The following is a 17,013-nucleotide window of genomic DNA, read 5'->3' as shown; positions in this document are numbered from 1 at the left end:
GACTTAATCATTAATTATCTGAAAGCTTTCATCAGATGTAGGGATTGTCATATCCATTTCAAACCTGCTGCACGTTATTTCAACAAAATGGTTGCAGGCGAGTTGCTTATGGCTCTGTTAGCTGGGGCTTCCTTTTATTAAAGTGCTGAGAAAAAGAGAGCTATTATCTTTGAGAGATGCTGCTCTCATTTTAATTGTAACTTGGTAAGCTATTTGGCTAGAATGGACTCAGTCTTTTCTCAATGAATATTTCTAACTCAGGCCAGGTCCCTGAGGACACAAGAATTTCCTGAAAAAAAAAAATTAACCATTACTTACTAGAAAAAGGAAAACTCTGTAGGTAAGAACCCATGGGTTAATGTTTTCAAAGCTAAATCTTATCTTTTCTACCCATTCCCTGTTCCCAGGGATGAGAGTGGGGGTTGGGGTGGGGAGGAAAGAAAACCATTAGGCAGTCCTTTTTTCTTTTTCTTCTTTTAATTTTGTTCAGCATTAAAGGAGGGAACTTCATAAACATTGATTGTCATTTACAGAAAACATTCAGAAATCATGTGTGCATTATCCGGGAATGCTAACAGTATTGAACTAATAATTTACAGGACATAAAATAAGGACAAAAACCTATTACATTCTAAAGTAATATAAAACTCTTTTTTAATTGTTAGGGAGTGCTGTTTTATTCTAGTATATTTATAATTAAAAAAACTCAATACTTACTTCCTAAATGACTCAGGCTGCAGTTTTACTCACATACACAGAAATTAGGGCTTATATATTAAACAAGGAGAGAGAGATCAGAAAATTGTAGATTTTAAAACTATATATGTCACTGGGTTTATTTGTGGTTTGCCTTTTTCCTCTACAGGCCAATAAGAATACATGGTAATAATGTAATTAAACTCCAGAAAAATCAATGGTGACTATAAGAGATATTATTCTTTTAAAAAAGTAGAATTATTATGCTTTTTAGAGTGAATATTTTTATTTTACATATTTGTGGCAATGCAACTTTTATGCATTGCCAACAGTGGTGTGCATGCTAATGAGATGCAAACTGTACCCCTCCCATGCTGCCCCCCAGGCGCAGTAGGTTAGTGGGCACAGCCAAGCCCCAGGCAGCCCACGGTTTCACGGGACTTAGAATCACTCTTCACTTTACAAGTGTAGGCTGGAGCTAAGGTAAAAACATTAAATCTCTGAATGTTGGAAGTATATGAAAATCATTTCTCTCAATCCTAAAAGCAAGGAAGCATTGTTAGGGATTTCAAAAATATTGGAATGTCTCATTTAAATCTAAATATCTTTTTATCATTATAAATCGATCATCATAAAATACTAGCCTTTTAAAGTCATATTTGGGATGCAGGAAAAGCATCAGTTTCAACAACTTGCTCCTGCCTGTGTTGCTATAGCTCATGACACCTTGGATTTTCCTCCCTCTCAGTCTCTCCCCAACCCTCCCCTAGGTTCTTTACAACATTTATTTGGTGAAGGTCAGTTATGGCTTCAGCAAATGAGTGGTCTGACCTCAGGTTATTAATAAGAAATAAATGTGTACAAAAATATCTTGTTCATCAGAAAGCGGAGTTTGTTTTCCTTAAGCTATTCCATGCAGAAAGGATTTGGACAAAGCCATTTGCTACAAGGAAAGATGACTTAACTCAGGCAACTTTTTTTTTTTAATTTTCCTTTTTCATATTGTCTAGTTATAGATGGAGTTTGCAGGTCTTAGGCCAATCTTCAATACAAATTCTTTGGAGCAGATTTAATTGACAGCCCTGTCCCTTTCTCAGTCATATTACAAAAAGAAGCGTACACTTAACACCAATGACCCGTCAAGATGCTTAAACTGTTACAACCAGTTTCCATTAAAAAACTGAGAAGTACATAACACGCAGAAAGGAAGCAAGTACATATTTGCTCTTTGTTGATTTTCCCCCTCTAAAAAAATTGTTACAAAGTCTTATGCTTAAACAGAGACATAGAAAAATCAGTGTACTCACCGTCTCCAGTTATTTACAGCAAAAATTACAGAGACAGCACACATTGTATTAGACCTTCCACAAGCATATATTAAAAGTAATTACATTTGAAAAAATATTTTTATTTTTCCTCTACATTTCTACAATACATACTCAGTTTTCTGTGGGTGTAATTTTTCTTTCTTGTGTGTGTGTTAATCAGATGAAGCAGTCGGTACTGTGCTTGGATGTGGGATTTGTAGCTTTCCAGGCATACCTAATGTGTTTCTACGTATGGTTGTGACAGAGGCACGCGAATGCTTGCCACCAACTACTGCCAGAAGAGTATAGTTGAATACAAGGATCATGCTGCCCAGCTGGGGTGCAGATGCCCTGTGCTGCCCTGAACAGGGCTCATTCAATTCCGGTAACCCTTGTGCTTTATTTTTGGCCATGAGAACAATCACTGAGCTGCTTTCTCTGATCCACTGGAGGCCAGGCTTACAGTCACGCAGGAGGCAAAGATTACTATGGCCCATTCACATCGGAGGAATTTCAGCAGCTTAGGAAAAAAGTGCACAAACAGACAACCCCCATCTGCTGCATAGGAATCCATGGTCTGCACTTCCAAACAATGGAGGACTACATGATCACGACTATAGAATAAATTCTTCACATACAACTAAGGGAAAATAAAAACTTGTCACAGATATTGAAGTCACACAGTTCAAGAAACACGTTGAGACCCAAAAGAATAAAAGTCATGCATTTGCCTTTCAGAAAAAAAGTGGCAAGAAATCTAGCCCCCTGGCTCTATGAAGAAGGGAGTTTGGGCAAGACAAGTTGGAGTGTCTTTTATAAGCCATCACTAAATTGAATTGTTTTCATTTTTAGACTGTTTGCTATTTTTTAAACTGATCTCCTGTTATATCCTCTAGTTGTGACAATCAAATACCAAAACAAAATTGAGTATTAGAAGGGGAAGATCTCCATCCCCTCCTTCCAAAACTAATATCATTCTAATATCGTCCAGGGTTGAATCTGGCCAGACTTGCTGCAGTTGAGCTGGCCCCAGATGCGATTTTGCTTTAAACCAGAGGCTGCAAGCTGACGATCTGTGGGCCCTCTTCTGCCCAGTGATGTATTTGTTTGGTCTGCACTAAGCTCTCAATCAACTGCCGTCATGTATAATTTCAGAAATTTTATAAAATTCAGAAGCTCCAGCAGCATTCAGTTTCAGGTAAATCGTGGATGTCCCTTTTTCCACAGGGCATTTCCTGGCCAGCTTGTCACTGGGCTGTTTCACCCATTTGCATTAAGCCCCCTGGCCCTTTTAGGCTTTCGAATTTTCAACCCCTGCTTTAAATGGTAAACCACCCTCTACCCTGTACGTTCTGGTCCTGAGGCCCAAAAATGAATAGAGTGTCAGCTTTTTTTTGAAAGATCCCCCATAGTTTCCCACATCAGGCCTTTACTCTAGTTGCTGCTTATACTGACAGTTGGAAACAGAACATCAAATAGCACTTTGTCTAAAGCAGAAGGTAGGCTTTCCTCTCTTCTTTATGCAGGGGACTTTGTGCAGAGTTTCACTACAGATGCACACTTTAAGGTTATTGCTGTTCTATTGAACGGTGCTTCTGTTAGGGCACAGACGTCCATGGCCTGAATTGACTGCAAATTGTAGCAGCTTCCTTGGAAATAAAAGTTTATAGAAAAAAAAGAGTCAGGAAGAAATTATTTCTTCTAATTTCCAATAGAAGTAGAATTTTTCCTTGCTTCTATAATGGACAGAAACAAAGAACATAGAACAACACTGCCATTATTTGCATCTGATTGTTGTTTTTGAAAAAAGCTGGTAAGTTTTAGGTTGTCCTTGGGACCCAAGAATTGTTTTTGCCTTCAAGCCTGGTACACATTGCATTGTAGAGAGTGAGCATGAGTTGATCTTCATGGTTTTCTACAAACAGTTTAGCTTGACTGCTCTGAGGTTATGCTTTGAACAAGGCAGCTATGATAGGAAATGTACTGACACCTCCCTGGCACCTCTTGTTAATATTCAGAGTTTATTACGATTTAAGATCTCTTGGAATCTACCAAAGAAATCTAATCACTCAGGAGATCATTATATTCTCTGATTTTACCTACTCAGAGGTACTTTAGTCCAGAGCCCTGAACACAGTGCTAAAACAAGGGAAATTCAGAAAGGGTATGTTTGTGGAGAACATCTCCACCTTCAGCTTTCAGTCTTTGGGGGATAAAAGAGCCACTGAAGGCAGGGCGCAGTGGCTCAGGCCTGTAATCCTTGCACTTTGGGAGGCCAAGGCGGATGGATCACTTGAGGTCAGGAGTTCAGGACCAGCCTGGCCAACATGGGGAAACCCCATCTCTACCTAAAATACAAAAATTAGCCGGGTGTGGTGGTGTGTGCCTGTAATCCCAGCTACTCAGGAGGCTGAAGCAGGAGAATCGCTTGAACCCAGGAGGCAGAGATTGCAGTGAGCCAAGATCTCATGCCACTGCACTCCAACCTGAGCAACATGTTGAGCAAGATCTGTCTCAAAACAAAAAAGGAGCCACAGAAAAACGGGCAAAGAGATTAGTTGAGTCACGGACAGTACGGGTATATACGGGTGTCAAACCAGATTTGCAATCCTTTCCTGTCCTATTTTCCCTCCAAAATTTCCCTTTCTTTTTATGGACCACAAATACACTGAAGTTTGAATTCACCCAGTTTCACCTCCCTTGTCCATTTTATCTAATGCCAGTTAGATTTCTGTATTTTCCTTGTTCAGGATTTGTATAGAAAGTTTGGATTTGCAGGGAGATAAAAATTCCTCTGAATGGGACAGCTAGATTATTTGGCTCTTAGCAGAGTTTAGAAAATGAGACCAAGTTGTCCTTACTTGGGTGCAACTTTTCAGCAAGTCCAAATAAGTCAATCTAGTTTATGACATGAAGTTACCGCTTGTTGGTCCGACAGCCTTGTCAGAGAGGTGCTCTCAGCAACATATTTAATTTATGCCATTCACATTTTGTTGTCATTTTCCTGTTTTTAATTTTTTCCTCCTTCTTGATGTATTTTTTTTTTAATGAAACATCCCTGAGTGGATACAGTGCAACATCTGCATCAAGCAGTGATTGTCATTTATGAAGCACGAAGTGAGAAGCCCAGATTGTGGATTTTTTCTTCCAGTGCACACTTGATCATGATTGTTGTGAACATTTGTTAGTCCTCATGGGGAAGGAACCAAGTTCTGGGATTGTAGGTACAAAATACCTTGACATGCAGTCATAGGAGATCTTCGAAGGGCAGCTTTTTAAGGCTTTTTACCATTGAAAACATGACTGGATTCTCTTTAAAGGGAAGGTTGGGCAACTGTAACCCAAACTAGAAATCTCTTCTCTCAACTAAGTGGGATGAGTACGTCCTGGTTGCCATTGTTTTGCTCTGGTTCAGATGCTAGCTCTGTTTCCTTCCTCCCAGTTTCAAAAGGTCCATGTCGTCCCAATGAAATGCTTACGCTAGTGGAAACAACACAAATTCAAAGCAGTACCTCCCAAGGTAAATGTGGAGAACAATCTTTTTCCTATATCACCCATGGGAAAAGGGAGGAAAAAATTCTGAGCCACTTCATCAATTGAGCCAATTTAAATCCTCTAAGGTAAATTGGAGGAAATAAATAATTCCCTCTGCAACTGAGCAGGAATTACAGGCTGACAATGGAAAACACTAGGCCAACAGAACAATGAAAACAAAGTTTGACATAAGTTCAAAGCTCAAAGGGAAACACCAAGTAGACACATGAAGCATCGCCTATCACAAGCCAATCATAAAACATACATTGCATTTGGAAACGGCTTGGTTTAATTGAGTGCCTTCCATTACCCTGTTTTCCTAGCAATCAGTAGAGTAATCTTTCCATTAGAAGGAAATATGACTCTGGGAATTAATTCTTTATACAAAGAGCTAGCAGGAGTGACATTTACACCAAAAAGAATTGAGTCCCTGTAGCAGCATAATAAGCAGTCTACAGCTGTCTTCTTAGAACCAAAGGTAATTTGGTTCAGTGTAGTTAAATTAATTGAATATAACAGTAGTTGAGAAACAGATTCATTATTTTAAAGCCTTTTTGTTTTTCCCCATTGGTTTAGAATTCATCAATCATGAGGTGAGAAAATGTTCCGTTTTCTAAAAGGAAAAGATGACACTACTGTTTTGATCATCAATCAAGAGTTCTGTGGTATCTTGGAGATGGTGCTCAACCATGAACTTCAGGAAAGCATAAGAGATTAAAAAAAGAAATCAAAGTTTCCACTGATGGAAACTTTACAAAGCAGGGGTTTGTATGTGTGTGTGTGTAAGTGTGTGTGTGTTTAATATGGAGAAAAGGGCAGTTCTTTAGGAGTTGGTGGCTGGGATATACTTACAGGAGACCATAATTTTCATTGTCTTATACACAAACTTCTCTCTTAGCTTGTTTTCTTTTTTTTAAGTTTTATTTTGTATCAGAAAATAACAGAGGTATAGGCCTCCAGGACACAGGCAGAACAAATTTCTTGGAATATATGCTTTTCTTATGATTAATTTCATTGGTGAGCAGGTGGAGAAGTGAGAATTTGTACAAGGAAGTCTAAAATCTCTGATCCTAATGTCACACTTGTATTCTTTATTTCTAAAAGTTGCTAAAAAATAATTCTAGGGTAAATGGATGATATAATTGTAAACTTCACAGGAATTAGTTTTGGCTTTGGGGTACATTAGTTCCCTAGAATAACACAGATCTTTTTTTTTCTAGTCTGTCAAGTTTTTGCTACATTTTTATATTATAGCATTTTATAATATGCCTCCCCCTTTATTGCCACTTTTCCTAACAAATATATTAAAGAGAAGGAATATAAAGAATTACTTCTTTACTCTGGGTCTTCTCTTTCTACCTTTTCTTGCCAAAACATGGTGAGAGAGAAAATGTTTACATGAAATGGCATTGTTGCCCTGGGTTCTGATTTATTCTTTTAACTTTCCTAGAAAAAAATTGCTGGTAGTCATAATCCACAGATTGTATTTTTCAGTTGAAGACACAATAAGCACTGAAATCAAGCTTCTTTCACAACCGGAAATCCAAAAGAAAAAAAGTGTTTTTATGTGTTCTGGTGAAAAATAGAAAATACCTACTGTTTGGTCAAAAAAGTCTTGGACCTTGCAATGTTATCTGTGGCCTAATTCTTGAAACAGGAAAATGGCTTAAAATACTGTCTCCTTCCCAATATGAACCATCTTGACAAGGCTTTGATGTCACTGACAGAAATAGAGTTTGTATATAGAGGCCACACATTATGTTTACTCCTTTGTAGACTTAACTCTGAGTTGGTACCGTCCTGCCACTGACTATAGATGAAAACTCTGGCTAGGAAAACAAAATCCTGATTGTCTAACATAAAGGTAACATATAACACAGAAGGTGAATCATAGAAGAGAGCCTGACTGAACCTCCATTGCTAGTAGGTATGGTATTTAAGCCACAGTGCATGTGCATGTATAAGTAATAGTCATATATAATATTCTCACATATTATATACTTATTACATACATGCACAGTACTTTCCAAGACAGCTACAAATTCACACATGCATCAACTACCTAAAAACATAGAAATAGGTAAGCCTATTAAGTGGAATTTTCTTAAATTATATTTGAACAATCAACAGGAAAAGTAATCATGTAAAGTACCGCTCTTTTCTTGTATATATCTACAATAAAATTCTATAAACAGTTGTCTCCCAAAACATACCCGAATAAAATTAAAAAAAGGATAACACCCAGTGTCCTATATTTGTATATTTATGGTCATTTCAAAAACAAACAAACAAATAAAAGAGCCCCACTCAGGTGCATATTTACATTCTTCAAACTGTAGCGGTGAAAAATAATTCTATTAAGTGCAGGACATTCCTAATGTTGCAGTAGTGACGTTTTTCTTAAGTCTTCATGAACACATTGCTTTTGTCTTAATGGTGATGCATTCCATGACTATGAGACAGTTCTCTTGTCCCCTTCATTTGCAGCCGGTGGCACAGTCAGGATTAAAGAGCTCCTTGTATAACGGAGGAAACAGTGTATTCACTATCTCTGGATGAGATTGCTTAAATACCTGCAGCTTCTCCCCGTGCAAGTTGCAAACTGCCGTGATGGTCGGTATCTTGGCTATTAACTGCAGAACGGAGAGACAGAGAGGGAGATAGAGAGGGAAACTCGTTAGTGCTCTGTCTGTGGAACCAGTGTCCTTTCTGGCCCCAGATGAAGGTAAAAGGCTTTGGAAAAAGGTGTTCAGAAAGAAAGAAGGCGCACTTTCAGCTTTTCTCTCACAACAAAACAAAATAAAACGTACCCACCCCTGCCCCCCCGGGCACCATCTCCTAAAGGAAAAATAAAGAGAAAGAAAGCAAGCAGGACCAAGATCCCTGATTCATCGCTCTTAAATAAGTATATATGAGAGGTTTTCTAGTTTATTAGTTACAAGTGGGTGCTCTGTAGGTGGGCTACCTGAGTTCCAAAAGAGCTTAGTAATGGTGTAGCTGTGACTTTGTCTATGTCTCAGTTTTCTCATTCATAAAATGGGCTTACTAACAGTACCTACTTCATTGGGTTGTTGTCTGGACTGAGGGAGGTAATCCCTACAAAAGTGTTAAGAACACTGGAGATGTGAAGTGTAATTGTTAGTGAACATTATTATTACCCGTAATTTCCCATAGATTTTTGTGACATGAATATTAGATTTTTAGCTTTGGAAGGTGACAATATTTAGGGATATACAACCAAACTGTATGAGGTGCAATCTATAATGATCTGGACTGCTTGGCTATCAAGCTCACTAACCCACTTGTAGAGTGGCTCTCTAATCCGTTTCCACTGTAATGCATAATATGAAACACATAGAGAATTTGGGAGGTCACTGGCACTTAGCTTCCTTAGGAAGGTGTTCTAAAAATGAGTGGAAGGATATCCACTTACAATTGTTAGGTTTTGATATATGTATCATGTAAGATGTAATTTTTTGAGTTAAGATACCCAGAAGACAGTGTTTTATAATAATTTAACTGCCGTATGGGTCTTAGGAGATGAACAATTCCAGCTTTTAACATACTTATAGTTTAGGAACACTTCGAATCCATCATTTTTGTGTCAAAATTAGCTTAAACAAAAGTCACTGTGATTAAATTATTGTGAGAGATATGTTCTTGTATAGAGGAACACTCTTATAAAAGATAGGCATGATAGCTCATATGGCTGACTAAAGACACACTTGAAATTGATGAAAAATACAGTTAAACAAAACCTATCTCATCACCAGTTAGGCTCATCATGTTCCCTACCCTATTCAATAACAAGAATCCATTTCAGCCTTTGAAATAAAAGAGGAAATAGATAATTAGTTGCCTTGTGGTTTTTCAAAATCAGAAACTTCCACTCTTTCACTAACTTTCCTTTTAACAACTAATGACTATATAACCATACTACAAGCAATTTAAAAATAGCATCAGGATTAGAGCTGTTGGCATAGTCAGTAAAGGGATCTAGAACATGTAAAGAAGTTTAGAGTTCAGACTTTCCAATCTTAACCATCTCCACTGCTATTTAAAGACAGAGATAGAAATGAAAAATGCGGAATCTTTGTCGATAGAATGGATGCTAAATTTTAGACTGAGAATCAAAACTTTACCTCCAACATTATTAATTTTTTTTTCATTCTTGATGCACCACAAGGAATTGCATGCCTAGTATGTAGCAGGCACTTGGCTAAACACCAGAATGCACAAAACATTATGACTCTTGTTTGTAGTCTACTTGATGAGACTGATGAAATAAGTTTACCACACAGTCAAAAGCAGACTGAAAAACTGTGGTGAGTGCCAAAGAAGAATAGCGGGAGGAAAAATGGGAGGTAAGAAGATGCCCTGACTTGTGGCAGGCCTGGGATGGCTGCCCTGAGAAAGTGACATTGAAGCTGAGCTCTGATGGAAGAGTGAGAGACCTAATTAGGTGCTGGGGCAGAGGGTACATAACATACCCTAAGATCACGTGCAAAGATGCTGTAGCGCTTTGCACTCTGGAAGAACTGAAGGCAGTTCAGGGTCGCTGGAGCAGTGGGTGAGGTAATGCCAGAGAGGTGTGCATGGCCAGATTATGTAAGCCCTCATAGTTCACATTATGTTCTCTGAGAGGGTTTTAAGCAAAAAAGAAAGATGATTCAGAGTCCCATTCTGAAAGACTCACTTTGGGTCCAGGGTGGAAAACTGTGTCTTTTCTATATTTTCATAGGTACAGAGTGTTCAAGTGTCCACTTAACTGGAGTCGCTTGGGAAATTATTCAAACTCTCTTAACCAGCTGGCTCACACAGAAGGAGACTACAACAATTTAGGAACAGTTCTTGCACATTGTAATTCTCCCTGAAATAGCTGTTGAATGCAGAGTGGCTTTGAACGCTTTCTACAATCATCTGCAGTTGAATTGATGATGTGCAGAGCTCTTGAAACTTCCAGACGCAACTCTATAATTATTGTCAATCTTGTCAATAAGAGTGGCTGAGGTGCTTCTTAAAAATGCAGATTACTGGGACTTACTCCTGGAGGATTCAGTTTCAGTGAGTTTGGGTGAAGCTCAGACTCCATGTTTGAAACAAACATTCCCTGCAGACACTGATGCAGTGGGTTCATGGGATCGACTTTGAAAAACACTGCTTCAGAGGTTCAAATTTTATAAATTTACAACTGGTTTTCAGAATTGAAAAGTGGCTCAGATCTGTAATCCCAACTACTCTAGAGGCTAAGGCAAGAGGATCGCTTGAAGCCAGGCGTTCGAGACCAGCCTGGCCAACATAGCAAGACTTTGTCTCTTAAAAAAATTTTAAAAAAAATAAATTATACATTGAATTTGAAACAGTCCCGTGAACTAAGTGTAGAATTAGCTGCTTTTCGGGAGGCAGACATGGAAGTTCTCACATCTAGAGAGGAAAGATTCTATGTGCTTAGAGCTATTAGTTTGGTGGGGGTCAAGTAATGAAATTCCTGAATTCCCTGTGACACACAAATACTACATAGAGAGGATTAGTCTGTTGATAAAGAACATAGGCTTTGGAGTCGGGCTGCTTGGGTTTGAATCCTATTTCTGTCCTTTACAGCTATGTGATCTCGGACAAGTCACTTAACCTCTCAGTTTTCTTTTTCTTTTTCTTTTTTTATTATACTTTAAGTTCTAGGGTACATGTGCACAACGTGCAGGTTAGTTACATATGTACACATGTGCCATGTTGGTGTGCTGCACCCAGTAACTCATCATTTAACATTAGGTATATCTCCAAATGCTATCCCTCCCCCTCCCCCCACCCCACAACAGGCCCCGGTGAACACATGCACACAGGAAGGGGAACAACCTCTCAGCATTCTTATCTGTCAGATGACGATTATAACAGTCCCTGCCTCAGAGGGAGGTTGTGAGGATTAAGTGAGGCAACAAAAATTTTTTTACAGTGGTGGTTGACACACAGCGGTGATCTATGTGGTAGCTGTCATGCTTCCACTCCCACAGTCTGAGATATCTCTCTTCCTTTCAGGAGAGAAAGAGTCAAGGCCATGCTTTTCAGTCGAAGGACATGGAGGGCAGGAAGCCAGCTTAGCTCTCAACCAAGCTCCAAAAGTGGAGTCATTAACCAAAAGTTAATGCATGGCAAAGTCAGCCATTGACATTTATTGAAATGAAACAGCAAAATCATATTGATTTTTCATTTTCTTATAGCAATTCAAGTAAGTTGCTTATTTTACTAACTGTGACTCACAATGTAGAATCCTACGTACAACAATTCTTGAAGCATTTTTCTGCTCCTTTAGTGACAGGGTGGTGTGGGACATGTAATGTATAAGAGGATGACTGAAACCATTTTATAGTTGCTCATTTGCCCTGGGAATATTTAATTACGTGTCTGGTTTTGGAATGTTAATATGGACTCTTCCTCTTTTCCTGGGAAAAAAACTGGGATTTAAGAGTCTGGTTCAGGACCCAGTTCTGCCTTCTTTTATGCGATTTGGATCTAGTTCCTGTTGCTCATCTGTAGAATGGGCTGGATGGTGAGAATTGCTTTCTGTTAAAGAGCACTCACACCGCTTCAGCAAACAGCACAGAGAAGGCAAAGAGCTCTCCCAGCGTCCATGCTCTTGGAATAGGCTGACTGCAAGACACCCAATCGGCTGTGGAAACAGAAGTGCCGACAGGGGCATCCATCACTCTGGAGGCATGGTGGGCCAGGAGGCCATGTGGAGGCAGCAGCAGCACTTTTCAGAGCCCAGAAGGGCCTGGTGTAGAGAGCAGCAGGCAATCACTTACTGCTCATTAATATTATGTACTGCAGCCAGGGGACCCCCATTTCAAAGGGAGCTCAGAGCAGCCTCCACAGCAGTTAATAGCTCAACAACTTTTTAAACAGCTGGGGAAGTGATCCAGAAGCACTTGGAGATGGAGGGGGTAGTCAATTTTAAATCATCGTGAAATTCCTTCATGTTTAAATAATCCCCATAGCAGAAGTAGACAGAGGGTCTATCAAAAGGCATTTTCACACTCATCTCTTTCTTATGACAAGCATTTCTTATGAGAAGGGAGCTTTAGCTTATACCTACAGGGGTCTACAAGAAGAAAAAGCAGCTGTTTGAGAAGAGATAATAATCCTATGCTTCTCTCCAGAGGGCGGTTTTATGAGAAAATTCACAATTTTATAACTGGTACATTTGATGTTAGAAAAATGGAACATGCAGAGGGTAAAACTAGTGATCTTGTTCATGTGGGCTTCTAGGCCATCAAGATGCCCTCCAACCTAAAGCAGGAAGACAGCAATGGTTTGATCAAATTGGAAGAAGCTTCAGGAGCACGAATGAAAACAGGGCACATAAAGTGAAGCTGAACACATCAATTTCACATGTCCATTTGATTTCCTTTTCTTTTTTTCTTTTTTTTTTTTTCGTTTTTGGTTTCTGTTGAGTCAAACCTAGTTGGATTCGGATTATAACATTAAACTTGAGACATCTTTCTGGGTCATAAGCCCTGCCCCCACCATCCTGACACCATCCTTAGCATCCGTGTGGCAGTGCCTGTACTTTCTACCCTGGGCATGGCTGACCAAAATGGAAGTGGACACTTGACTCAGCTGGGGCTGGAATAGGAAACCAGACTGAGAGTCAGCAAGTTGCTTTTTAATTGTAGCAGAAACTACCAGTAACCTAAGGAGCCAAGAGCTAGCCATATTTCATCATGTGGACCAGGGAAGCACAGAAAACTGGTACTCAGAGAGGGAGAAGAATGAAGTAGATACCTACAGGGACATAAGTGTGTAAGACGAAGAATTCGGAAGGCTTCCCAATTTGTAGTTCCAGTACTTTCCTGATTGATGGCTGCATTTTTAACCTTGAGTTCTATGAGATATTGCTTCATTATTTGTTTTATTTTTATTTTTTATACTTTTGCTTAACCTGGTTGGAGGTGGTTCCTCTTACTTGTAACCAAAGAGTACTTATTTATTTATTTATTTAGAGACACAGTCTCGCTCTGTTGACAGGCTGAAATGCAGTGGTGTGATTTCGGCTCACTGCAACTTCCACCTCCCGGGTTCAAGCAATTCTCCTGCCTCAGCTTCCCGAGTAGCTGGGACTACAGATGCGCACCATCATGCCAAGTTAATTTTTTTGTATTTTAGTGGAGATGGGATTTCACCATATTGGCCAGTATGGTCTTGATCTCTTGACCTCATGATCTGATCCACCTGCCTCGGCCTCCCAAAGTGCTGGGATTACAGGCCAAAGAGTCTTAATGAATACATCAACTTGCAATTTGATGAATGAGGAGTAATATCAAAACCTTTCTTCTCATTTACAGACCATTAATCTGATGGACAACCCTTGGAATTTCTGGATGTTTTACCTATAGTATATGCCAGCAAACCATAAACAGTTAAAATACATTGAAATAATCTAGCTTCTCAGTGGAGTTCCTCAACAAAACCTGCCATGTGTTATTCACAATTGTCTCCTTGCACCTGGCACGTAGTACCTATTCATAATAAATGCAGGTTCAAGCAGAAAACTATCCCAGGAGAGAGCTGTGTTTCTTCAGTCTAGATTTGAAATTTAAAAACTTGGGGGATCTGTTGAACTGTTTTCTATAATTTTGCCTATTCTTGCATTAGTTTAAAGTATATTTACTGTTGGGAGGAAGCCTGAGGGAGGCTTTGGGGATGCCAGTTTTACCTCAGCAGTGGTCACACGGGTATGCTAACTTTGCGATAATTCAGTGAAGTACATACTTATGACTTGGGAACTTTTCCCTATGTATGTTATACTTTTAAAAAGTATAGACATTTTAAAGTATAAAACAAAGTCCTGACCAAATAGAAATGAGAATAGGGGGACTAAGACCACGAGTCACATCATCTGGGTAGGGGCTCCTCAAGTGCTGATTAGTCAGACTGTGCTATTTAAGATGAAAGTGAACCCAAATCTCTAGTCCCACCTGCTAGGAATTCTAATATAACACCCAGTTTTTTTTTTGTTTGTTTGTTTGTTTGTTTTTTTTTTTTTTTTTTTTTTTTTATTTGAGACGGGGTCTTGTTCTGTCTCCCAGGCTGGAGTTCAGTGGTGTGATCTCGGCTCACTGCCATCTCCGCTTCCTGGGTTCAAGCGATTCTCCTGCCTTAGCCTCCTGAGTAGCTGGGATTACAGGCACCTGCCACCATGCCGGGACAATTTTTGTATTTTTGATAAAGATGGGGTTTCACCGTGTTGGCCAGGCCGGTCTTGAACTGACCTTAGGTAATCCACCCACCTCGGCCTCCCAAATGCTGGGATTACAGGCATGAGCCATAGTGCCTGGCCCATCCCATTATTAATCATCGTGAAGTCTATTTTGATCTCAATAAGAAAGCAATAAAAATAACCATAAATGACCTTTTGCAGTTTCCTTTGATCTCTCAATCAGTGTTTGGTCCATAGACTCCATCTACAAATCAACATGACTGTTTTTCCTAAATCTGAATGATAATGCACTACCAATGTGACCAGAAATGATTTATTTCAAGTACAATTTCAATTATTAACATGCAAAATAGGGTTGTTTAAGCCTTCTATCTTTTAAGCTTTTAAAATTTTTTTTTAGTAATTCATTATTGTTATAATAGAAAGACATGCTTCTCTCTCATGTTGATGATACAGTTTTGTTATCTTTATGCTAGAAACAAGCATGGGAATTAAGAAGTTAGTGAATCTGTTGGCATGTACCTCTCCTGGCCCAACTTACTGCAATTCTCCCTGGGAAGTTGCAGAGGTCTGGGCTGGAAAGAGATATTTTCTGGGCCTCTCAAACATTTAGGAGTAGCTGCCTTACATTAAGAGTTCAGGTGCTGGAGTTGGCTTAACTGGGTTCAAATTCTGGCTCTCCCACTTAGAAGCTGCTTAACGTTAGGCAAGATATGTAATCACTTGAAGTTTCAACTAATGAGAGTATAGTTTTGAGAATTAAATGTCCATCTATTTAGAATCTATCAGCACAGTGCCTGGCCCATAGTAAATGCTCAATCCTTTTCAACTTTCGCCATTCTTTTTATCCGTCATTGTGATTCTGATCATGTATTTCTTTTCATTGTAGTCAGTGAGGCACTTGATTTTTTCCTCCACAGCATGTGAACTTGTATCTCATCTATGTTTATTTATCTTGCATATTTGACCTGTAGTAAGTATTTATTGAGTGAACAAAAATGATAAAAATGAATTTTAGAAACTCTTCCTACTTCGCCCTATTTCCACATGAATGTTTCTTTTGCAATATGAAAGCTGTGGCTGTGATGTTGTATTAATACAGCACATTATCATTATATCCTGCAAAGTGAAGGCTGCATACTCTAGATAGTGTCTCACCTGAAAGCTGAAGGTAATGCTCAGTTTCCTCACCTGGATAAGAAGATTTTGCTCAGACAGAATGACGGAAGCAAGAGAATGTGTCTGGAGTAGGCAGGGGAGGTGAATCTCCCTCTCGTCTGAACCTCAGAGATTCTAGATCAGCCTTGTCCAATAAAAATATAATGTGGACTACAGATGTAACCTAAAACTTTGTAGCAGCCACATTACACAAAGTTAAAAGAAAGAACAGGTGCAATTAATTTTATAATCTATTTTATATAACTCAAAGTACCTAAAATATTATTATTTCAACATATAATCATAAAAAGAATTAATGAGATATTTTCCATTCTGTTTTAAATCCTAACTCTTTGAAATAAGTATATATAAGTCTAAAGGCTTAAGAAGGAGAATCTTGTACCGTAGATGCCCAAAGTAGTGCTGGCCACCGTATAGTAGGTCAGAAGTCAGGAAATGAAAGGAACACCTCCCTTTCTCATCTTCCTGAGCCTTATTGGAATGGGATGGGTGTGTGATGGGGAAAGCTGGACTTTTTACACTTGATCATCCGGAGTTAGATCAATCTACTCTCTCTATGTCGTAGCCTGTATGGATTATGTCTTTTTGAGAAGTCTGGCTTCTTAGCGGTCTGTGGGGGATCCGGAGAAATGCCTACTGTTTACTCTGGGACTCAGCTGTGTGAGAGAGGATCTGTCTCCTCTGTGGCCCACGTGGCAATGACAGTGAATCAACCAAACGATCTGAGGAGATGAACTTCAAAGTTCAAAGTCAGCACAGGCTTCAGTCATTCTTCTAAGTCAGGATATTCTCTTTCCATGGCTACCCTTAGATTCCCATTGCATTTTCATTAACGTGACATAACCTTAGACTACACTAATTCCTTGTGGATGCAGGTGTGTGGTTAGGACATCTACATGGTTAGCAGGAGCTTAGGAAGAATAATGGGAAAAGAGAGAGCCCCGCGGGGGACAGGATATAACTTTCTGGCCAGCCAGAAATAGGAAGAAAGAGAGAGGGAGATTGTGAACTTCAGCAAAGTAACTATAGACTCCTCTACATCCTAGGAGAATTAGAAAGGATTTATCAGCATAGAGCTATGGG

General features: G+C 39.2%; 1 protein-coding gene across 1 annotated transcript in view; it reads right to left on the bottom strand.

The window, feature by feature from the left end:
* Window positions 1-6,439: 6,439 nt before the first annotated feature.
* Window positions 6,440-17,013, bottom strand: part of RORB (RAR related orphan receptor B) — a 194,050-nt gene continuing 183,476 nt past the window's right edge. Inside the window, exon 10 of the mRNA XM_004048134.5 lies at window positions 6,440-8,170. Within this exon, the coding sequence (XP_004048182.3) occupies window positions 8,015-8,170 (156 nt within the window). The 3' untranslated portion in view covers window positions 6,440-8,014. The remainder of the gene's footprint in view (window positions 8,171-17,013) is intronic.

This window comes from Gorilla gorilla, chromosome 13 (assembly GCF_029281585.2).
Source record: "Gorilla gorilla gorilla isolate KB3781 chromosome 13, NHGRI_mGorGor1-v2.1_pri, whole genome shotgun sequence".
Taxonomy (NCBI): Eukaryota; Metazoa; Chordata; class Mammalia; order Primates; family Hominidae; genus Gorilla; species Gorilla gorilla.
The sequence above is the reverse complement of the archived record's forward strand: the minus strand, read 5'-3'. Positions and strand labels throughout refer to the sequence as shown.